The sequence below is a fragment of the Heloderma suspectum genome, chromosome 6 (genome assembly GCF_057233095.1).
Source record: "Heloderma suspectum isolate Gila_16-S chromosome 6, 16-S_ref, whole genome shotgun sequence".
Classification (NCBI taxonomy): Eukaryota; Metazoa; Chordata; class Lepidosauria; order Squamata; family Helodermatidae; genus Heloderma; species Heloderma suspectum.
In genome coordinates, this window is record NC_139463.1 from 88,449,763 (window position 1) to 88,474,260 (window position 24,498).

Consider the following 24,498-nt stretch of genomic DNA (forward strand, 5'->3'; position numbering starts at 1 on the left):
TGGCAGAGAATTCTGCCACAGATTACATTTACTCTCTGAATCCATGGCGGAACGGCCTCCCACCCCCTGCTACCCCGCAGGATCACCCCAGGATGGAACTTACCTGGGGCCGATGCGGCGGCGGCGGCTCCAGTGGTGGCACTGCTGGCTGCTGGTCTCCTGGCCAGCTGCGGCCAGGCTGCTGCAGCTGCCATTTGAGACCTTGCAGCCGTGATAGGCTGCGTAAGTATTTACGTAGCCTATCATGTTAAAGGCAGCCACGCAAATGGCGTAGCGGCCGCCATTTGCGTGGCTGCCTTTACTGTGATAGGCTACGTAAATACATAAAAAACATAAATAAATACTTAACAAAACATAAATACGTAAGTAAATACTTACATAGCTATCATGGCAAAGAGCAAGGGTGCAAATGGCGTAGCGGCTGCCACTTGCATCCCTGCTCTTTGCCATGATAGGCTACGTAAATACTTACGTAGCCTATCACGGCTGCTATCAAGGATGCAAATGGTGGCTGCTACAACAGCCGCTGTTTGTGGCCGTAGCAGCCTGGCCGCGGCCAGACCTCTGGCTGCGGCCAGCCCTGGCTGGAGGCTCTGTGGAGCTGCCATGGAGCAGAGCCGTCTGGGGAGGATTCCGGGGGGGGGAACGGAGCACCTCCCCCCCGTCGCGGATGCCCCTGCGCAGAGCCAGGTAAGGGATTCGTACATCCCTAGTTTCCAGTAAAACCCTGCTTTGTGATGACTATTAACAAGTCACAGGGATAGTCACTGAAATTTGCCAGTTTGGATTTGTGGACTGAGTGCTTTTCTTATGGACAGTTTTACACTGCATGTTCCCATGTAAGCACACCTCACTTTTTTTTTTTTAATTTTAGCACCCAATGGAAGAACAGCCATTATAGTGTACAAAGAAGCTCTCTAAAGTTTAATAAGTTTGTAGGGACCCAAAAAAGGAAATAGACTGTTCAATGTAATTGATTACAATAGACTATATATGTGGCATTGTCTGGTTATACAGAAAAGCACTCTAAAATTAATAGCAATTAGTAAAAAAAAAAGAAGTGAAATTGGCTGAAACATACTGTAAATACAATACACAGGAACTTTTTCACTTCAAGTTATAATTCTTCTTTTATATTCTTCACACTTCTCCATCTCCATTAAAACCAAGTTCACCATTTTGCGCACAATTCCAGGAAGGGAGGGAGCATTTGAATTGTCCGCTTCCTCCCCTTGCCAGGTGGATGCCTGAGTTGTGTTTAAGGAAATTAATCTGGGCAACGCTGGGTACTACAGCCACTCTCTCTATATACAAGGAAGTCCTTGTAATCCTTTTAAAGAGTTATCTATACAGACTCTATCTTTGGAAGACAATCTTACACGGTCACGAGTGATCGCCATGATGATGATGATACAAGGAAGTGTACATAGGTCCTCGATGTGATTGTTATGGTACTTCCAGGATTTGTTGCACCTCCACATGGGATGGCTTTAGGTATCGTGAAAATTTCATCCCCCATCTTAAAACGCAAGGGCGGACAATCAAAAACTTTAAGGATTTACTGCTTCAATGTAACCGTTTGTTTGTATATCCTCCAAGATGGTGAAACCTAGACACCTGAAACTTGCCATGCAGACCCAGGGTTATTTGACAGTGTACACCAAATGGTTATTTGTTTCTTAAAATTTGAATGTGTCTGTGAGGCTGCAGCCAGCTGTACCATGTTCAGGCAGTACATGGCAGACTTTCTTAACCAGGACATAGTTCTGCAGTTCAGACAGTTTGAAGCTAGGAGGAAGTAGTCTGAGAGAAAGACTTATATGGCTGCCCCTTGCCTCTTCTGCTGGGCAGCACCCCCCCCCAGGAATCAAGTGGGCAGACCCCTCCTTCAAGGGGCTATGGGGGTCACCATGGCAGGGGTTGTGCCTAGGGGCCAGGGCAGGCATAATGTGTCCAACTCTGCCAGCTGTGTAACTTTGCTTGAAGGCTTCACTGCATCAGACTACACAAACTACATCCAGAACAATAGTCACGTGATAAAGAATTATAACTAATCATTCTAAGAGCCCAAGCTAATTTTTGTGATCTCACTAACTGCTACCCTTGTCAGCTCCCACTTCTAACTCAACTAATTCTGTCTCTCTTCTAGATACACCAGATTAACAGCCCATTAACAACCTCAAGTAGAAAAGCTCAAAGTTTCTTTCAGTTGATTTTCCGGGACAAGATGGAGGCAAATGTGTGGGGCATATGAGAAGGCAGGGGATTTTTTCAAATCTTGAATGTTTAATATGAGTTATAAGAGTTATAAGAGTTGGAGAAGTGGTGAGTGTATAGAAAACACAGCACCCTCTTGCTCTGGAATGGCCCTGACTGACTATGGGTTGTTTAAGCCACAGTTGGCCATTTTGTGCAAACCAAGCCTTTGTCTCCAATCACTGTCAAATACAGATAGGTTATGAGTTTAGTCAGAGTATGTATACCTGACTCCTGGGGCAGTATAAAGGCCAAAGGTACAACAGGTCTGTAGTCACCAGCAATGTCCTCAAGCTGATCATTGCTAGGAAGGAATTCTGATGCACTCAGAAGGAAAAACATGCAACTAATTTGCATAGATCAGATCCCACATTTTTCAATATGATATGCCCTGTTCAGGGGTGAAGTAGGACCACAATTCATTATTCATAAGTAATTTAGACCAATTATTCACACATTTTGGAAAAAGGAAACCATTTCTGGCATTCTTTGTTAGTTTTTTGTCCTTGTTATTTGCTCCCTGATGTTCTGGTGGGGCCTGAACACCATGATGTAGCATTTAGGGAAAAAGATGCAAGCCAGTAAGCCAGCACTGGAAGATAAGATCGAGAAGATCTCGATGGCCACCAGGTATTTCCCTTTGGTACTCATATAGGCTGGAACAAAGGAGAGCCAAACGCTGCAAAAGACCAACATGCTGAATGTGATGAATTTGGCCTCATTGAAACTGTCTGGCAACTTTCTGGCTGGAAAAGCTACTGTGAAGCAGACAATGGCCAGAACACCCATGTAGCCCAGAACAGAGTAGAACATGGTGACTGAACCTTCATTACATTCTGCTACAATTTCTCCGTTCAGTGAATGCATGTCCATATCTGGGAATGGAGGAAAGGTGCCTAACCAAATCATGCAAAGTCCTGCTTGAAGAAAGGAGCAGCAAATGACTATCAAATTTGCCACCCTTTTCCCTACCCATTTCCTCATCCTAGATCCTGGTTTGGTAGCCATGAATGCCAGAACCACAGTGATGGTTTTTGCCAAAAGAGCAGAAAGAGCAACTGAGAAGACGATGCCAAAAGCTGTTTGCCGGAGAAGGCAAGTCATTTTCTTTGGCTGTCCGATGAACAGCAAGGAGCAGAGGAAGCAGCAAAGGAGGGAGATGAGCAGGATGTAGGTGAGGCTCCGGTTGTTGGCTTTGACTATGGGAGTGTCCTGGTGCTTCACAAAGTTTCCAAGTACCAAAGCTGTGATCACAGAAAAAGCAACTGCGGACAAAGACAATGAAATCCCCAAAGGTTCCTCATAGGAGAGATAGCTTATAACCTTGGGAATGCATTGATCCTGTTCTAAGTTTGAATAGTGATCTTCTGAACATTCAATACAGGAATCCATATCTGTAAAGGAAAAAGTAGTGCATTTTAAGTAAGAGATAGAGAGCAGATGCAATCTGAGAAGATGGTAGAGGCCTTTAAAGTAACTTAACGTGAATGATTCATATATCCCATCCTTGTCAGGCAGCATTGCCCAAATAAATCTGGCTTAATCCATGCCTGGGAAACAAAATATGTATAAAATAAATATGCCTCTGATAAGAGGGAGAACATGGTGCTTCCTGATGTATTATAGTAATGCATGAACTTTGAGCCAGGACGTCTGTGTTTAAATCTCACCTGTGAACCACAAGCTCATCCGGAAGCTGGTCTCTCTCTCTCTCTCTCTCTCTCTCTCACATGCACCCCCCCCCAAGAACATAAGATCCATGCTGCATCAGACCAAGAGTCCATCTATTCCAGCATGTTGTTCCCACAATGGCCAACCAGATTCTAGAATGAGAAGTCCGCAAGCAGGACATGAGTGTGACATCACCCTCCCACCCATGTTCCCCAGCAACTGGTGTTGCTCTCTCTCTTTCTCTGGGCATCTCTACACCAGCGCAAAATCCTGCATTTAAAATGGGGCTTTCTGCTTCCATTTTAAATGCAGGATCACAACAGCTCCCTTTTTCACATGCTTCCTTTCCCCTCCCTCCCCCCCCTTCTCCACATATCTGGGTCTTCCATTATCTTTCAGTGATCTCACTCCTTTTCTTGCTGCTTTTACTCTTTTCACAGGGGGAACTCAAGCAGAACACCATGGGGTAATTTGATAGCTCATTATCTGTGATATATTTAAAAATGGAACAAAGGGCATTTAGTGCAGGAGATGCCTTGGATGATCACGACGTCATGTAAAGAGCCCGCAAACTCCCTTGAAGGTGCAATCTCAATTGCAGGATAAAAGCCTGGTGTGAAGGAGCTCTCTCTTTTCATCTGCAGTGCCACTCCTGATGTAGTCAAGCAAAAACCCATCATCATACTGTCACCCCACCCCTGCCCCTGTTTTTCCCACCAACCACTCTTGACATCCTTCTCCCCTTCCAGCTCAGCTTACTTTGTTCCAGTGGTAGCAGCAGCAGCATCCTACTGTAGAATCTTCACTCCCACTAGACTCTAGAGTGCCAGACACAGCAGGAGGCTACCACCATTTTAAACCCCCCAAAATGCAATACCCAACAAACTCGAGAAGGAACTCAACTCCAAAGCAGGATGGCAGCGGTGGCTGGAGGCTGAGTTGGGAAGGCAGTGTGTGTGTGTGTGGGGGGGGGGATGCTCATTTCACCACCCCTTCCAGTCTGCCAACTGAAGCAGGAGGCCTACTGAGCCTGATGGTAGCACTGGTCTTGTGATTACCTGAGCTTGGTTTCTTTTGGAAGATAGTCATTGGAGGCTTATGGCATTTTGAAATATTTGCATTTATTTACAAATACATAGCCTGAAGAGAGGTGAAAGAAAACACTCCAATAGCAGCCCTGCCTTTCCCACATCAGATCTCTAGAGAGGGAGATACTATCCCCCAATGCTCCAGAGTTTATAGGTCAGTTCACTCCCATTCTCATTCTCTATCTTTTGTCTCCCCAAAGTTCTTGTACTGTTTCAAGGGATGTCAGAGAATTCTGTCATGGATCTCGGTGAGGCCGATTGCCAGTGCAATCTTTACATAATCTTTACATAAATCTATGTAAAGATTTACATAGCCTATCATGGCTGGGTTAAAAAAAAACCCAAAACCACATACGCAAATGGCAGCTATGGCCGCCGCCATTTGCATTCCTTATTTTTGGCCATCTTAATCTATGTAAATATTTACATAGACTATGACAGCGAAAATAAAGGGGAATGCAAATAGCATAGCAGGCGCTATTTGCGTCCCTTTTTGATTCGCCGTTTTAGCCTACGTAAAGATTTATGCAGGCTAAAATGGTGAATCAAAAAGGGATGCAAATAGCGCCTGCTACGCTTTTTGCGTTCCCCTTTATTTTTGCCGTCATAGTCTACATAAATCTTTACGTAGATTAAGACGGCCAAAAATAAGGAACGCAAATGGCAGTGGCCGTAGCCGCCGCCATTTGCATATGCGTTCCCCCCCCCCAGAGCCCTCCGCGGCCAGAAATTCGGCTGCAGACGGCTCTGGGCTGGGCTGGGCTGGGCCTGGCCAGCTGCTCCACGGAGCTGCCGCAGAGCACAGCCGTCCGTGGAGGATTCCGGGGGGGGAGGAACGGATCACCTCCCTACCCATCAAAGATTCCGGGGGGAGGGATGGAACGCCTCCCCCCCGCCATCAGTATAATCCGCAGAAAGGTAAGTGACTTTCGTACATCCCTAACTGTTTCCCACTCACACCTAGCTTGTCCCCTCCCTCTTACTGGAGGGGGTGAATGAGGTGAGTCATCTTCTCTAACCATCTCCAAGCCCTTGTTCAAATTCCTTAGCAGAAGGTGTGCTTGGAAACTTTGCCTCTTACTATCAGGGGATATATCTGGTCATTCTGGCCTGATTAATCTTGCCTGCTTAACACCAGAATTAAGCCTATCTCATCTTGGTCAGGAAAAGAAAAGAAAAGAAAAAGGCAGGAAATTGGAAGCTAAGGGTGATGATCTGTCTTTCTGCCTATTATCTATCCATTATGGATGGCGGAGAATTCCACCATGTATTCCGGGGGAGGATTCCAAGAATCCCCCCCCCCCGGAGTCTGTGGTGGAACAGACAACCCTACCCCGCCACCCCGCGAAGTCCTACCCGGCTGGAACCTACCTGGCACCTCTGGGTCCATTTGTGGCCAGTCTTCAGACACAAATGGTGTCCAGCCTAGCGGATGCCATTTGTGTCTCTTCTCCTTCCATGATAGGCTATGTAAAGCTTTATGTAGCCTATCATGGGAAGGGGAAGGGACGCAAATGGTGTGCACTAGGCAGGACACCATTCGCGTCTGGAGACCGGCTGTGGCTGGAAGTCCAGTCGCGTCTAGCCCAGTCTAACAGCTCCACGGACTTGCTGTGGAGTGGAGTCAGCCAGGGAGGTCTCCGGGGGGGGGGGGAACTGGATCACCTCCCCCCCCAGACTCCCAGCGGACTAAACGTAATGGGGTTTCTTACACCCCTACTATCCATCTATAACTGTATATAGCAAAATTTAAACAGACACTATAATCCTTCCCCCTGGCTCCTAGCTTTGCATATGGAGTGGCTTCTTTTTATTTTGTATTTTGTAAGAAACATTAAATTACTGGACTCCCACAGAGTCAGGCCCAGAGTTATCATGATCAAAATCTGCACTTTTACTTGATGACACAGCAGTGTTCTATATCGTCCTTCTTTCCTTTACATATGAAGCACATTTCCAACTGAAACAAACCATCAATCCAATGTTTAGAGTGTCAAAATGTGTGACCAAGCATAACTAGGCCTGAATGTAAAAGAGAGGTCTGCATTCTTGTATAACAAGACTTCTTGCTATAGCCAGATATTCAAGGATCAGTAACATTTTCTTACTCCTTCCAGACCAAAGGCCATGCACATCATATTACACTGTTTTGCTGGATGTGATATGATATGCAGTATGCTTGACATCTATGAAGAACCATGACTCCTACCGTTCTGATTAGAAATCTTCCCTTGAGGACACGGGGCACAATCATAACAGCAAAATGGCTCCCCTTCCTTCTTTTTCCTGATGTGTCCAGGATGGCAGTTGTCATTACACACAGAAATGGGCAGCACCTACTTAGAAACATCAGTGGAGAATAGACAGGACTGAGAAAAAGATGTTTTGATCATTATGGTTTCACTTGTGGGTGTAAAGAATCAAGGTGTTCTACATAGATAGATGTTATTTAATTGAATGACAATATGTGTATACTGCTTAGGCCCTTTTAGAGCCCAACAGTTCCCTGTCATGGACCTGGCTTGGCTTGCATTTGCAGGCCAAGCTGCACAATAGTTCCCAAAACCCAGGAACTGTAGCGGGGGGGGGGGGGGGGCAGGGGGGCATGAAGTTGTGGGCTGGTAAGTGCCAAATTGTGGCCTTAAATAGCACAATTGGCACAAAATCACAGCTTAGACCATTTGCAACTGTGATTTCATACAACTTGTGCTATTTGTGGCTGTGATTTTGCACAAGTCAGGATTTGTGCAACCCTTCTGCTGAAAAATCCATGAGTTGGCTTGACTCATTGCATGCCGAATCAGGCCAACTCAGGATCGAACCGGAGTCCAGGGTCCTGAGTGATCATGTCAGTGGCCTGTGGCACCTCACCATTTAACATTACAGCAAGATCCAAGCCACCAGCCTTTTGTCCTGAGACAAAGGCCAAATGAAGGTTAAGCCATGCCCTATGCATTGGGTCAATTTCAAACTGAGACAACCCCATAGTTGTCATAGAGGACATGAAGTTCTGAGTTGGTCCTGTTAAGGTAGCATCAGTGTGGATGTTCAGTTCCTCCAGGACCATAGTTCTAGGGTACTTCAATAAAACATCTGAGACCCCTCAGCCAGCTCAGTCAGGGAAGCCATTGGGCAGCAGTGTGGATAGTTCCCCACTAGCATGCCCAATTTGTCTCTTTGCCCAAGACAAGATACAGGCCCTCATAGCCCAAACCAAGGTGGAGGAATTTCCTGGTGATCAACTTGAAGCAGTTATGGATAAAGGTCACCACCCCCAGCCCTCATACTTGTTTTTCTACACTGTGTGTGTCTACATGTGTGGTTTTGTATCACCACCATCAATCAGGTGTCTCCTCTATAGGGAATGTACCCCTTATGATATGTAAAAAACTGCTCTGTTGTGCCAGTGTATGTATGTGTTAGGTGCATGTATGTGCAAGGGCTGAGCCAACAGAGCTCACCCTGTTTTGCCACCTTATTAGGTGGCTGGGAAATGGGGGTGGGGGTCCATTTTTTGTTATTTTTTTTTAAAATCCACCAAAACAAATGCCTGCACAAAACAAACTGTGATTTGCAAGCAACACCATGATAATAGTACATATATACTATGGCAGCACACATAAGTCAGCAGAACGTGACAGGAGAGATCCCTCAAAAAGCGGTGGGGGGGGATACTTGAATGTTCTTTAAGAAAGCCTGAACATTCGAAGCAGTTCAAGGAAAGTGTGTGTGTGTGTGTGTGTGTGTGTGAGAGAGAGAGGGGGGGTATTTGGGTTCATTTATCTATTTTCTTATTTATTTATTAAAGTTATTAATCACCCATCTGGCTGGTCACCCAGCCACTCTGGGTGATGTAAACAATAAAAACAGTTCATACAATAAAATTCAACATTAAAAACATCACATTTCTAAAATCACCCTAGCCCACCCCAAATGCCGGCCTGAACAACCACATTTTTAATGCATGGTGGAAGCTCATTAAAGAGGGGGCATGGTGGAGTTCCCTAGGAAGGGAGTTCCACAGAGTGGGGGCCACCACAGAGAAGGTCCTCTCCCTCGTCTTCACCAGCCTAGCTGTTGTGGCTGATCTTGCTGAGTGGCCTATCTGGTGTTGCTGGAGGCACTCCTTGAGATAGGCTGGGCCGGAACCATATAGGGGTTTAAAGGTCAAAACCAACACCTTGAATTTGGCCCGGAAAACAACTGGTAACAAGTGCAACTCCTTCAGCACAGGACTGATGTGATCTTGCTGGTGACTGCCTTTAATCAGGCGAGCCACCGCGTTCTGTACCAGCTGCAGTTTCCGAACTGTCTTCAAGGGTAACCCCACGTACCCTTACAGTAGTCTAAACGAGAGGAGACCAGGGCATGTACTACCGATGGGAACAGATGGTCGGGAAGGTAGGGGCGCAGCCGTTGTATCAGATGGAGTTGGTACAGCGCTGTCCAGCTCACAGCTGACACCTGAGCTTCCATGGACAGCTGGGAGTCTAAAATGACCCCCAAGCTGCAGATCTGGTCTTTCAAGGGTAACCGTACCCCATTCAACACCAGGTCAACATCCCCCAACCTCCACTTGTCTCCCACCAAAAGTACCTTGGTCTTGTCAGGGTTCAGCTTCAGCTTGTTCCTCCCCATCCAGCCACTCACTGTCTCCAGACATTTGGACAGGGATTCTATGGCCAACCTTGGTGAAGATTTGAATGGGAGGTAGAGCTGTGTGTCATCCACATATTGATGACACCGCACCCCTAACCTCCTGATGATAGCCCCCAGTGGCTTCACATAGATGTTAAATAGCATCGGGGAGAGGATGGAACCTTGTGGGTCGATGGGGTTGGCACAAATTATTTGGAGGTGTTACAGCAGTTAGAAGTAGGGGTGTACGAAACCCCGCTTACCTGGCTTTGCCGGGTTCTGCAGGTGGGAGGAGGCGCTCCATCCCTCCCCCCAGAATCCTTGACAGGGGGGCCGCTCCGTCCCTCCCCCCGGAATCCTGCCTGGCCAGCTCCACTCCATGGCCAAGCCACGGAGCCGCCGGCTGGCTCCGGACACCCGCAGTCGGACATCCAGCCGCTGGGCTGCCCTGCAGGGACACAAATGGCGGCTGTTGTAGCCACCACCATTTGCATCCCTGTATTGAGCCATGATAGGCTACATAAATATTTACGTAGCCTATCACGGCAGGGGGGAAAAAACTACAGCGTACGCAAATAGCAGTAGCCGCCATTTGCATACGCTGGTGTCCCCCCCCCCCGCTGTGATAGGATATGTAAATACTTGCGTAGCCTATCATGGCCTCCGCAGGGATGCAAATGGCATCCCTGCATTAGCCGTGATAAGCTACTTAAGTACCTATCACGGCTGAAGAGGAGGAAGCGAATAGCGGCCACAGGACGGCGGACGGGAGCAGGTAAGTGCTCCGTTTCGTGCACCTTTCATGGGTTGGGGGGGCAGGGGCTTCGTTTCGTGACGGATTTCAGGGGAATGCCAGTGCATTCGGCCTCATCGAGATCCGTCGCGGAATTCTCTGACATCCCTAGTTAGAAGCAATCTGTTTGTATCTGAAGCCCTACATGTGCATTCACCGGATGGTGTGTAGGGGTAATGTGGGGAGTGGGATATGGGCACATATGTAAGCCCTGCCCCCAGTGTCACCACGAGTCTGTTTAGCCCTTCACGTATTGAGCACGTGAATAGGTCAGAAAAGGTCTCTGAAAGCACATTCCTGTTTGGTAATGTCAAGTGGAGTCAGGTCTGGTTCAGAGTGGGACCACAGCAGGGGGATAGGGGGAAATGTTAAAGTCCCCTAGGCACCCCAATGCTAGTGTTCCCATCTGTCTAGTAATGTATGGCCTGATGTTGTAAAGTCACATCTCATAAATAAAGGAATAGGCATTGAACAAGAATGTCCTTGATTTCCTCTGCAAACTCCTTTGAAAACATGGAAGGACTTGCAGCATTCTAGCTCCAGAATGACACTCCACATGCATCACAAACCTTCACAAGCATTTCCTGCCATAGGTTATACTGGGACAAAAAAAAATTGTTTTGTTTTTAACCACTGGTCAGAAAATCATCAAACCAAAGAAAGGCATGCCTCAACTAGGGATGTGATAACCCACCCCAGCTCGAGGCCTCCGGGTGCCCGCAGAAGCGCCATCCCCGCTCACTTCTTCCTTGAACCCGTGCTCGGGCTGCCCCTGAACTTGATGAGTTCCCCAGACTCAACGTGATCCCATCAGGTGAGTGCCCACCACTTTCCTGCCTCTGGTTTCTGCGAAGAAAAGGAAGTTGTTAAAAAAGGGCATATTTAAATATGCGCAGTTTGGGGCCAGGAAAGCTTAATATGCACAATATTAGAGGCATGATACCTCTAATATTCCACATATTAAGCTTTCCTGGCCCCTTACTGTGCATATTTAAATATGTGCATTGTTAAACTTCCTTCTTTACGCAGAAAATGGAGGTAGGAAAATGGCAGGAACTCACTAGACGGGATCGCAGTGAGTCTGGGAGGGCTCATGAGGGCAGCGAGCGAGGACACGTCTTGGCAGGCGCAGTCTGGGGGTTGAGGGGGGGACCCAGTCAGGGGCCCACAACATCCCTAACCTCAATAATCCTGAATAAAATTCATCAGTGGATTTTAGCAAAATTTAGAAGATATATATGCTATGGTGAAATAGGGGGGAAAGTGTACATGTGTCACTTTTCAGCAGATTTTAACTAGGGATGTAAGAATCCACAGGAGTGGGAGCATCCACAGTGGGGGGAGGCAATCCATTACTCCCCCTGGAATCCTTGCTGGTTGGCTCCACTCCACGGTGATTCTGCGGAGCCACCGGCCAGCTCCAAAGTGCCAGCGAAACGGCTGCCATACTATATCGCTGGCTGATGGGACTGACTGTGGATGTAAATGGCATCCAGGACGCCATTTGCGTCTGTGCTTTTAATTCACGCAATAAGCTATGCAAATATTTGCGTAGCCTTTCTTGTGAATTAAAAGCAGATGCAATTTGCATCCCTGCTTCAAGGTGATAAGCTATGCAAATACTTGTGTAGCCTATCATGTGAATGAAAAGCACAGATGCAAATGGCATCCAGGACACCATTTGAGGATGTAAAGGCCTTAGTTTAACGTAAATGCAGCCATATACAGCTGCATTTACCTTAAACTAAGGACTTAACAGCGGCAAGTGGCGTCCTGGACGCCATTTGCATCCGCAGTCAGTCCCTTCAGCCAGTGATATGCCATGGCGGCCCAATTGCTGGAAATCTGGATCTGGAGGATCCGTCCGAAGAGGATTCCACGGGGAGGTGTAGGTAAGTGTTCCATTCCACCATGGACTCTAGGGGGCTGGATTCTTTAGAATCCAACCTCATGGGAGTGTGTGGCAGAATTCTCCACCATCCCTCATTTTAACTCACTGTACCTATGGAAATTTTTATCACATATATTTGGAAGTCTCTACAATTGTAGACCTCATCAGGTAGTATGTGGCTACCATGTTTCCAATTGTTACATCAACTGGTATCATTTTTTTTATAATCAAGAGAATTTTGAGGCTTATAATGGTGGAACTTTTGTGTGCGTGACTCACCTTCAATAAAAAGGCACTCCCCCAACGCTGTAATTTATATTTTATTTCTTTTCATGCATGCTACCTGGATATGTTGAACATGACAGGTGGTGTAAAATATTTTGAAACAAACAAACAATCAAGTTGTGCTACATCTGGCAAGATCCTTGCTGTCTCACCTGCTTGAACGTCCTAGGCCACATGATGCTTTTATCATGGACTGTTAACTTTTTTCCAGGAGGAGCTACTGGATTGAACGTTCCCACTTTAACTCTAAGAAAGGATTGATTTGGGAAAATTACCCAGTTTGTAACATCAAATCCTGTGACTGCTTCTCCATTTTCATCAAACTCTACTGCCTCTCCTGCGCTGTTGTTGAATGAGATACCTCTCAGAAATGGATGGAGCTAAATTCAAAGACAAAAACACACAAATGGACAACAAAGTATTTTCATGATCACACTGACAAGTACCTATCCTAGGAAGGTTGAGACTATCTTACATCAGTCTGGGTCTTGCTTCCTCACTGCTTTACTGTGGCTAGATAGGGAAGAGTTGTTTGCCCCATTTCCTAATCAGGTAGAAATAGAAATTTGTGGCAGTTCATTTTGGGTAACTGGGAATTATGGTATGTCTCTCACTCCATTTTGTCTTAACGTGCCCTTCTGGAAAAAATAAGTTACTGAACGGGATTCTATAGAAAAGGAAAAGGAGATGAAGACAACAAGCAAAGTGATATCTATTAACCTTAACCTTAAACCTAATGACTCGTATGCATGACTTTAAGAAATGCTCCACTGAGAAGCTGGGAAGAGCTTCATGTGTAACTTCTGCACCTCTTAATGTAAAGAGGACATAATACCGCTGGCACTGATACCAGCTTACCCTCTACACAGCCACCTCCCTATCCAGACAAAGAAAAGATGTGGCTTTGATTGGAAATACCTGCCATGCCACCTCATTCCAGGGCATCAGCTTTCTTCCAGACTCCCATAATTTGTGTTTGGATCTTGATACATACATGGAATATAAAGCACGTGCCACAGCAAGGGCAGCATTGTAAACATTGTAGCTGTGACCAGTCATACTCATTTCAAAGGAAGTTCCAGGAAGGCTCTCCAGTTTCTCGTCCACACTGCAGTCTTTCTTCTGCACTCTACTCTCATTGGATTTTTTCAATGAACAGTTGAAGGCCTTCTCCCAGAATACCTTGATGAAGTCATCTTCTTTTGCCCAGGAAGGATTTACACTCTGAAGAAATTGCCTGAATCCTAATGGTTCCTTTGAGTGGACTGCAAAGGATAGCATACCATGCAAGGATTGTATATCGTGAGCCATTAAAGTGGTGCTTGTTGTGAAATCCCAGTATGTTGTCATAATCCATAACTTACTTCTAGGTGAATCCAGGACAGCTCTCTGAATTAACAAGCTTATTGTAATTATCTCTGGATTTGCAGTATCGGCAAGAAACACACTGGCTTTGCTTTCCATGAAAGCTGAATGTCCTTCCAATTCACTATGCGATGACCATGCCTTTCCACCATGTTTTCCAAAGGTTGTCAATTTTTCTATAAAGGTAACACAGATGCCTCCCTGTGAAAGCATTGGAAGTAATTTTTGCAAACGCCATTCTGCATGCATATTATCCATAGTAAAGAGCCCAATCCATGTCCAGTTGAAATGCACAAGTAACTGGACAATCCCAAAGTACTGATGAGCATCATTTGGGACCATCTGGTATAAAGTACGAGATAGGGCTTTGTCACCCCAGGCTGGGGAAAAAGGTCCAGTTGTGAGCTGAAATAGAATGCAGAGATATTTTATGAATGGAATAACATCTGTATGGGAGTGGTATGTGCACATGAAATCAGTTTTAGCAAAAACCTGATAGGGTAAGATTCCTACATGGATAAATATGGTCTAGAACTCAAAAGCTGCAGGTGAGATTTTACATAAATGTAGGTAGTTACAGAAGTGGCTTATCTAAACCTTCATTGCTGACATGCTAGTTGAATGTTCAGGGATTTTTAAACATTTTATTGATAGAGCACCATTTATAGAATCATCTTGATTCAATTATTTGTGTGTTGAAGAGATTTTTAGGATGCACTTCCCTAAATGTATGGGGGAAGTAAGCTACAAGAAAAAGCTAAGAACATCATCACAAAATGATTTTCCACAGAGTGGACCTAACCCATTCAGTCAGCCAATTCACATTACATGCTGGAATGCAGGGCTGGCCCAACCATGACACAGGGTGAGGTGCTTGCATCAGGGGATGAAATGGGGTGAGGAGGAAATTTCACCACTCTACTCAGCTCCCTTTATCACCTCCCCTACAAGGAGGGCCCACCTTAGTGTCCTCCAGTGGGTGCTCTGTAGAACCCACTCAGTCACTCTCCTACCTTGGCATTTGCTGTGTTGGGAGAGCAGTCTGCAAGGCTCTCTAGAGCATCTGCCTGTCCTCTCCTTCACTCATCCCAAGGACACAGAACCGGTGGCCACAGAACTCTTGGGAGACCCGACCCGAGTGAGCTCCTGCAACAACTGTGTGAACTCCAGGGGGAGCCCCATAGAGCCTACATGCAAGCAGCAAATGTAAAGGTAAGGGGGGCACAGGATGGGGGAATGGGATGGTGTTGCATCTACCTTACACAGGACCTGCTGGAATACTTGGGCAAATAAAAACATATTAGCCTGGAACCGAAAAGACAGTAGAGTTGTCTCCTGGTGTCCCTCCCTGTGGTGGCCCGGGGAGGAGGAGGCATTCAGTAAACAAGGTGGCTTGACAGAAAAGTGCTTTTCTTTTGCTCCACCTTTCTTATTTCAGCTGGTGGGAGGACCTTTAATGAGAAAGAAACACAGTGTCTTTGCAGGCTTATGTAGCAGGCACCACTCCTTTAGCTGCCCTGGTCTTCACTTCAGCCACGTAGGATTCTATAGTTAAGATTCAGTACATTGAATCCTGCTTGGAAATGGACTGTGTTCAATGGAAATGGCATTGAACACAGTCAATGTTGCTGTTAAGGAGTCTGTGACTGGAGTATATTGCACTCGCTGTGACTATCTGCTCTGGCTTCCTGTTCACCTCTGGCTTCCTGTTCACCTCTAAGGCCAATTCAAAGTGCTGGTTTAACCTATAAAGCCCTTTGTGGCTTGGAGTCTCAGTACTTCATGGAACACCAATTCCCTGATGTGCCCACCCATGGCCAAAGAGGCCCTCCTCCGTGTGTCCCCTTTTTCTGAGCTTTGGGGTGGTGGTGGCCTTCTTGGTGATGCCACCAGGTTTCATGCTGCCCTCCCAAGGAAAGTTCACCTGCTGTCAAAAATGTATCACTTTCAGTCACAGGTTAAGGCTCTTTTTGTCCTTTTAAATCAATGATACCTAATCTCTATTACATTTTTTAGGTTTTAGCTTCGGCATTATGTGGTTTTAGACCGTCATTTCTGTTGTATTTTATTATGTTTACTTTTGTACTACTTTCTCTCATACTGGCTTTGCATTGTCTTTCTATTGTTTTTATACTGATGTTTGCTGCCTTCCTCTGGAGTTTTGTTACATGTTATTGCATCATTGTCTTTTTTGTATGACACCTCAGGAATTCATTTGACTGAATATAAATACAAAGAATCACAATCATAATAATAATAAAAGGAGCTGGAAATATATATTTAGTGTGATGTTGTCTAAACCCAGATGCTAACTAACTGAAGTTTCTGAGAAGTCTTTGAAGGTAGCCCCACATACATTGCATTATAATATTCCAACCTAGAGGTTGGTAGTGCATTGAGATCAGTGGCTGGGCTATTTCTGTGTAGGAGATATTCAGTGTATGTCACAGAACATAAGTGTGCATTCATTTGAAAGAAAGAAAGAAAGAAAGAAAGAAAGAAAGAAAAAGAAGCATGAAACAAATGTATCCATAAGAATTTCAGTGTAACAATAATTAAAAAGGAAAGAAAAGACAACAATGAATGGGAAAAACAAATGCATTCATTTTCATTTTCACATTCATTATTTTACATTTGTTTTGAGCAATCTGCATGCAATCTGTCCTGGGGGAATAATAGATAACTTGGATGGAAAAGACCAAAGTTACAAACAGGAGAAAGAGGCCAGGCCAGCCCCCCCCCCCCCCGCCTTGTCTTGCTATCAGTAGCATGGCAGTGGGGGTAGGGATGTGAAGGCTTAGGGGAAAAGATGGAAATATTCAGAAAAAAAGCTCGCCTTTTTTTTTTATCCAAGAAAATGAAAAATCACCCAATTTTGGATCATGATTTCTTTTCTTTTTTTTAGAATTAATAATACAATGTTGAAGAAAAGGTATTCATATATTGCTACCTGGTCATTAGTCTCCCAAAATGTTTTCTAAAATCTATGTAATTGGGCGACCTTGAGAGGAAGCCCAGAAATGTTATCGTTCTGAAAATGTTGACCCCTTAGCGGAGGGATTATTTTACAAAATCATCTCTATATAATTCCTAGCACAGTTATTTCCAACATTCCATATTAAAATTATTGACCTAATATAATTTTGACTAAACTAATAGACATGTATGAACATTTAGGAATGCTCCAAGACTCCCAACATGTCACTATGGTTGCTATATTATAATATGTGAAGGATATGTGTTTTCTTGATGGTTTGGGTTTTGTGCTGCAGGGTTCTGTGTTTCTTGGCTTAGGGGACAGTGGTGCAGCTAGGGTTGGACTTCAGTGCCTGTGTGCCTTCCTGTTTTGTTTACTATAACATACCAGGAATGTAGAGCCAGTTCTGAATTATGGAAAGGTGAGGAGGGTGTTGCACAAAATGCTAGTTTTGCCCCCTGGAGGCTAGTCCAATTTGCCCCAAAGAGGAGAGTCAACTTCAGGCTGGGTCCAACTTGATTTTATTGTTTGCAAACAGTTCGACAAAGGAGCTCACGCTCAAAGCAGAGTCGACCCTGGGCAACCCCCGCGCTACAGTTTTATCACCTCAGCTTGCATTCCTCAGCCAGCGTGTTACTTTTGATTGGTTGCCAGAGGTTTGCTTAGCAACCTTATCTGAGGGTTACTGTCTGCTCATTCCAGGCATGCGCAGCTCTTACAATACTACGTGCTGCTTAAGACACATACAATGGCTTTTAGGTTACATTTTTACTACAATTCCCCCCTCAAAAGGCTTTTCTCAAATTTATACTCTCTTTGGTCCCGCGGTGGACTATGCACTTAAAGGCGCAAACTATTATCGCTGTGGCATTGACGCTTTTCTCTAAACAGCAAGTGAGGCCTGGGACGCCCTTGTTCCAGCTACTAGAATGTTGACAACAAAAACACAGTTTTTTTGAACTTTTGGAACTCAGTTTTGTTCCGTTCATCAGGAACCCTTGAAACGAGAGCGCCCTCTTTCTGTAGAGCTACTTGAGTCTTTTCAGGGGTTCATTATTTCAACGGTGACCTTTAGGTGGGTCAGCTTCCGGTGTGACCCTCTCTGGTGCAGGTGATGCCTTTATTCAGTGTGATGAATCCACTTCTTTTCTTTGGCGACTTTCATAGCAATGGGAGTGGTAAGTAGGATCTGAAACAGACCCTTCTGCTTCTTGGTAGGTGGTTCATCTTTCTAGGACTGGATTAGCACCCAATCGCTGGGATTGAGATTATGCACTGGAGCATCTAAAGGCCAGGATTGGTGCGGTGTCGCAAACCTGTGAAAACAAAACAGACTGCAAAGCAGTAACATAACCTTGAATCTTAAAACTTTTACTTTTAAATTCACATTTAAGCTATCAGCCATAGGTAATATCCGAGGTGGGCGCTTATAGAACGTTTAAAGGATGTCAATTTAATACTTCCCTTGGGGGTGCACCATACTCGAGTTAAGGTGATTGGCAAGGTCTGTGGCCTTTCAACTTAATCTTTAAACAAATTCTAATGAGCATTGTCTTTAAGGCGCAGTTCTTCTTCTCAACTTGACTTGTAGATTGAGGTTTCCAAGGGGGGTGTAGCTTCTAGTTAGTTTGTTATGCCTGGGCCACTAGTTGCGTCACTTGTCCAACAAAATGGGGCCCCTGATTTGATTCACTCTCTTTAGGTAACAAGAGCGTAGGGATTACTTTTTAACAGGATCTTGGCTACTGTCTGAGCGGTGCAGTCAATTGCTTTTATCATTACTAGCAGGTACCGATAGCCATGAGTCTGGGGCAACTCTGAAAAGTCGATTTGAAATCTCTGAAAAGGATAGTAAGCGCATGGGCGACTTCTCATTTGAGCTGGGGGCTCAAACATCTTTGAATCATTTTTGAGGCACAAAGGGCAGTCAGCCACTGTTCTCAGGTCTTGGTCTAACCTGAAGGAGGTGCTATCTGTCTCGGGCGCACCCAAAATCAGGGTGTTAAAGGGGGATGATCCCTTTATTAGCTAACCATAATTTTTGAACTTCTCAGTGAGCGGCTTCAAGCCTGCACAGGTGGCTTTTTTCAGAGGATACTGCCTTACGCACACAGGGCTCTCCCTTTTTAAAGAAGATTTTAATTTGTGTTATGCATTTGGTCGGGCAGGGGTTCTGTCTGCCCACACACATGGATCAACATTCTCTAAAATCTCAGTCTCTTTGGCCTCTGACACAATCTTGATTGCTTGAAAGGCCATTTGATAATTTGAGCCCTGCATTGCTGGCAGCTGTACTACAATCTGATTATCACGGAAGAAGATTTTAGCTTGCAGTTTTATTAACAAGTCCTGCTCCATGAGGGCAACCAGGTATGCAGATGAAACTACAAAGGCATGTTCCAGTATGTTATTTCCAGTCTTCGTGAGGAGGGGCTTACACATGGGCAATTTAGTTTGTTTTTTTCCCCTTTAATTTCTTTTATAGTTACATGCTTTCCACTTTCTCTTGCTGGGGGGCTTCACAGGGATCATAGAAAATGTGGCTCCAGTATCTACTAGGGCTTTACAGTCCTTGCCAACAACCCTTACTTTTACCTTGGGATTCTCCCGAGCGTTTGTTCGTAGGGTGGTGGCCCTTCAGCTAGGCTCCCCCCCACTGGAGGACCCTGCCAGCATTTGGCAGCCTTCAGGGTGAGTCTCTTTTCTCTTTTCTTTCAGCTCTGGACAATCTTTCTTCCAATGTCTCTTCTCTCGGCAATACGCACATTTATTGAGCCCCGGTTGGCCCTTTCCTTTTCTGCCCCCCCCCCCCGGTCGCTTCTGTGCTCTCAAGCTGCTGTTTATATCTCTGCCCATGGTGGCTGCCAGCATTGCCTTTTCCTTTTTCCAGGAATGGCACTTTTTATGTGCTCTCATGTGCACCATAGCTCTCAAAACTTCATGATCTGGGGTCTGATAAGGCTAAAGCAGGCGGTGATATTAAGGCTTGCTTCAATTTAAGAAAAGCCTTTTTTATTTTAATTGTCCACTTCTAGTGGGTAATATTTTTGTTAAAGCTTCATACGGGGGCTTCACCCCTTTTTATGGCTACTATAGCCTCCCTCTTGTAACAGGCACACTTATCTTTTGGCTTGCCTGTTCTGCAAATCATGTTTCAAATTCTCTGTGCCATGCACCAGTTTTAACTCTTTGTTTTCTCTGCAAGTTAGGCTGTTTGCCATTGCTTCGACAGAGACTCGCTTGCTTAGATCTTCTTACTAATCTCAACGACACACATTTGGGATAAGCTTTCTTTTTTTTTAAGCCTTTTTGTCTGCTACTTTCTTCTGCCTTCTTTTATACCTTTTTCATATCGTTAAAATCTAACACCATGACTGGAAAACATTTGTTTTGTATAGTAGGGCATGGTAGAGCAGATCCAACCATTATACTGCTCCTCTGACTGCATGGTCAGGGCCCATCAAAATCAAGGGAAGGGCGTTCTCATATGTGGAAAGAGTTCCAAGCCACCATTTTTGCGTCGGCAACTCCACACTGCATGAGTTTTGGCAGAGTGTCAGGTTTGCCTCTGAGCAAATGGAACGTCAGAACAGTTCAGATTTTGAGAAAGAGCTGGAACACATGGGGCAGGAACTTTCTTAGGCTTCAGAAACACAGCTGGGCTTAGAAGTATCACGGGAGAGTGGGGGACTCTTTCTCTCTCACCTCTGAAGTTAAGAGAATTTGCTGCCCCCCTTTTTAAAGGGAAACTAACTTTCGTAGTTTCTCTTTGAACTTTTTGAAGGCTGTTTCCTTTGTAGTCTATGAATCTCTAGAAATTTGTATCTGTATGCTTCATTAGGGTAAATGAAATCAAAGCCTTGGAAATCATAGAATCATAGAATAGTAGGGTTGGAAGGGGCTTACAAGGCCATCGAGTCCAACCCCTTGCCCAGTGCAGGAATCTAAATCAGAGCATCCCTGACAGATGGCTGTCCAGCCTTGTCTTGAATGCCTCCAGTGTGGGAGAGCCCACCACCTCCCCAGGTAATTGGTTCCATTGTCGTATTGCTCTAACAGTTAGGATATTTCTCCTGATGTTCAGCTGGAATCCAGCTTCCTGTCACTTGAGCCCATTATTCCGTGTCCTGCACTCTGGGATGATTGAGAAGAGATCCTGGCCTTCCTCTATGGGACAACCTTTTAAGTACTTGAAGAGTGCTATCAGATCTCCTCTCAGTCTTCTCTTCTCAAGGCTAAATATACCCAGTTCTTTCAGTCAAATGCAGCTTTTTATCTGAGTGTTGAAATCACAAATCAAACTGTACACTGAGCTGATCACAAACAAACACACAATCTACAACAACGGGAGTTTAAGGCTATGACAAGCCTCTCAGTACTTTTTATGGCAAGTCTTTAACTGTCTAAAGTTCCAGTCCATGTGCAGAGTGCCTCTAACAAAGAAGGCTTTGGGCCATAAAGAAGGGATGCTTTTAACAAAAGCTCTGTGTCTCTTCATCAGTTGGAATGGGGAAGGTGTAACCTTACACCTCTTCTAGATTCCTCCACAGATAAGAACAGAGCAGTGCTGCTCAGCTTTTCAGCTATGATGCTTTTCTTGTTTGTTTGTTTTTTTGCAAATCTCACTCTTTTGTCAGGTCCTCACAGACACCTTCCAGCCTCTCTGCTTGCTAAGGCTAAACCAGCCACGGCGAAGGGGGGTTAGGCAAGTCCCCCTTGGCTCTGCTCTGAGCAGGCTGACAGAGATAAGCTTACACAGACCCTGATATTTTAAGAACTTGCTCTGTCTTTGTTTCTTGATTTTGCCACAGTCTTTAAGTTGTCAAACAAATCTCTTTCTTCAGAAGTTGCAACTTTTTAACTGCTTTTGCTTCTTCTAACAAACTTGGATACGGTGGCAGACAAACTGTCTCTGGAGGGCCCCCTCCCTCCCCCAACAACCTCTCCTCCCAACCTAACAGACCGAATCAGACTGGGGGGAGCTCAGGGCACCTTGGGCAGGGTCTCCCAGTCTTCAAGCTCCTTCTGTGGGGCTTGAATCAGGGAGAACAGGGGCTTTGGGCTTCACCTCAGAGCATACCTTCATGACTTTACAATATTGAACTTTATATTCAACCTTTTCTCTCCTTCAGTGGATTTTGGTTGGCACTCATCCAAATGCTGATAACCTCACCTTCCCTGAGGCAAATTTATCTCTTACTACTTGATTCAGACACCACCCGGGGTCTCTTGCCCCTGTGGTCCTTTGCCAGTAACACATTTACACATTTACACTTCTGTAACTAAGGGGGATTCTTTCCGCACCAATTCAACCAACCATCAATATAGGCGAATTGATCCCATTGCACATCATTCACCACATTTTTATATACAGCATTTACAAGATTTACACCAAAGGATCCTATGTCTGGCCAACTAATTCCAAATGCTGGCCATTCCAATTGACAGAGTGTAACCAGCTTGCCTTTCGACAACTTAGTACACGGAGCCTGAGAAACCTCCGACACTTACACTGAGTCTGACAAACCTCAGACGTTTACACAGAGTCTGACAAACCTCAGACGCTCCGAAGGCAACTCAAACAGAAAGACAGAAGGGAAATCAAGTACTTACTCTGCCCAACACCCTAGTGCCGTCTCTTCAGACCCATTCAGCCTGGTTGACTCAATCAATGGAGTCCACGCCTTTAACCTCCTGGGTGTCCCGACCCCCGTTCTCTGGTGCCGTGGCAGACCTCAAAGGCGGTCTGGCGCGCCCCACAGGCACCTTTGCCGGTTCTGTCGTTTGACCCCAGGGTGGTCCAAGGGACTCCTGCCAGCTCGCCAGTTTGTTGCACAAAATGCTAGTTTCGCCCCCTGGAGGCTAGTCCAATTTGCCCCAAAGAGGAGAGTCAACTTCAGGCTGGGTCCAACTCGATTTTATTGTTTGCAAACAGTTCGACAAAGGAGCTCACGCTCAAAGCAGAGTCGACCCTGGGCAACCCCTGCGCTACAGTTTTATCACCTCAGCTTGCATTCCTCAGCCAGCATGTTACTTTTGATTGGTTGCCAGAGGTTTGCTTAGCAACCTTATCTGAGGGTTACTGTCTGCTCATTCCAGGCATGCGCAGCTCTTACAATACTACGTGCTGCTTAAGACACATACAATGGCTTTTAGGTTACATTTTTACTACAAGGGGAGAAGGGAGATGTCAGTTTTATGCTAATTAGCTGCCATGGCTGTCAACCCCAACACCCCCCCCCCCGCGCATCACATCATTAAGTCCAAGGTCTGCAATTATGGACCTGCAGGGCTGGCTGGTGGTAGGCAACACTTTGCCTGTGGTCACCACTGTGTGCCCTTACACCCTCCGCTGTGGTCACCAAGCTGTCCTGCTTCTCCTGGTTTTTATGTTCCATTATTTCTAAAGTGTCTTATGAGCAGCTGGGCTCCTTCCAAGTGCGGCGAGGGCCTCTCGCCACTGCCACATTCAGTTCCCGGGATTGCCGCTTGGCTGCACATGTGGCTCAGGGACATCCTCAGGAAATCACGCCGGTGGATGGTTTCAGGCTGGCAGTTTCCTGTGCAGCACACCCAGCCACCAAGAAAAGGGGAGGGGATGGAAGTTGGGACCGCTTTTGCTGCTGTTTGGGAAGATGCAACATGGGGGGGGGGTTAGAAAGCAATGGGGAGGTTGGGAGATCAGCAGATGGCTAGGAAGGTCAGTGGTGAACCCACAAGGGGATGAGGAAGCCTGCAGGTGGGTCAGGGAAGCCAGCAGGAAGCCATCCTGGGGGTCTAGGGATGGCAGCAGGAAGCAGGCCAGGGTCCTGGGGGATCCAGCTTCAGCAGCCTGGGGAGTTGGGAAGGACAGGGCCTGTATTTGTGAAAATATGTATTCATTATGCGTACATGGGGTCCTTGACTGTGTGTGTGTGTGTAAGAGAGAGCGAGAGAGAAAATGTCTTTGGGTGCTTGTCCAGGGAAAGAGAGTTTCTACGTGTGATGATCTTGTGTGTGTGTGTGTGTGTGTGGGGCGTAGAGTTTAGGTAGGGATCTGGGGTGTGAAGAAAAAGAGAGAGGAGGAATGGCTGGCAGAGATAGGGAGTTGGAAAAAAAGAGAAGAAATAGGCTTCTGTTGGCACAGAAAACTTTGGGTTCAAAGGAAGTGTTTTGTGTGTTGGGTCTCAGATCTCATCTTTTTGGAAGTTTACTTGTCTTTTTTTGACTAGCCAGGTCTCTGGCAGTCATTTTAAGGTGGAACCCAGGACAATTTTGAGATCAAATATGCCCCCAGATTTGGCAGACCCCTGAGTTAGATGCTCTAGCAGTCAATGAATGTAGATCTAAAGCCCATACATGACAGTAACACTGTATATCAAACTTCCCCAACCTGCTGCTACCCAGAAGTTTTGGAATACAACTCCCAGCATGCCTGATGATTGGTCATGCCAGCAGATGCTGATGGTTGTTGAAGTCCAAAACATCTGGAAGGCTCAAGGTTTTGGAAGGCTAATGTACGTTATTCCATTATTTTCCACACATGGAATGGAAC

The 24,498-nt window shown here is 45.7% G+C and overlaps 1 protein-coding gene across 3 annotated transcripts; it reads right to left on the bottom strand.

The window, feature by feature from the left end:
* Window positions 1–905: 905 nt before the first annotated feature.
* Window positions 906–22,936, bottom strand: LOC146341751 (vomeronasal type-2 receptor 26-like). Of its 3 annotated transcripts, none has more exons than XM_084805210.1 (5): window positions 22,578–22,936; window positions 13,541–14,392; window positions 12,898–13,002; window positions 7,225–7,351; window positions 906–3,650 (listed from the first exon to the last, which is right to left on the bottom strand). In XM_084805210.1, the coding sequence occupies exons 2-5, from the start codon at window positions 14,327–14,329 to the stop codon at window positions 2,749–2,751; spliced, it is 1,923 nt and encodes a 640-aa protein (XP_084661336.1). In that variant the 5' UTR covers window positions 14,330–14,392; window positions 22,578–22,936; the 3' UTR covers window positions 906–2,748. The 3 variants fall into 3 exon arrangements, 2 of the variants coding, with proteins under 2 accessions (XP_084661336.1, XP_084661337.1); XM_084805211.1 differs by having other exon boundaries at window positions 12,775–13,002; window positions 22,578–22,669; XR_014783874.1 differs by lacking the exons at window positions 906–3,650; window positions 7,225–7,351; window positions 12,898–13,002; window positions 13,541–14,392 and adding an exon at window positions 16,891–18,298.
* Between the last annotated feature and the right edge of the window lie 1,562 nt (window positions 22,937–24,498).

Bases quoted from the DNA above. Each gene is read 5' to 3' on its own strand.
- LOC146341751 (XM_084805211.1), bottom strand. From the start codon at position 14,329: ATGGTCCCAAATGATGCTCATCAGTACTTTGGGATTGTCCAGTTACTT. The intron at 13,003-13,540 runs GTATTTCCAATC...CTTTGAATTTAG, and splicing joins GGAATGAGGTGGCATGGCAG to CTCCATCCATTTCTGAGAGG. The intron at 7,352-12,774 runs GTGAGACAGCAA...GTTTCTAAGTAG, and splicing joins GGCCTAGGACGTTCAAGCAG to GTGCTGCCCATTTCTGTGTG.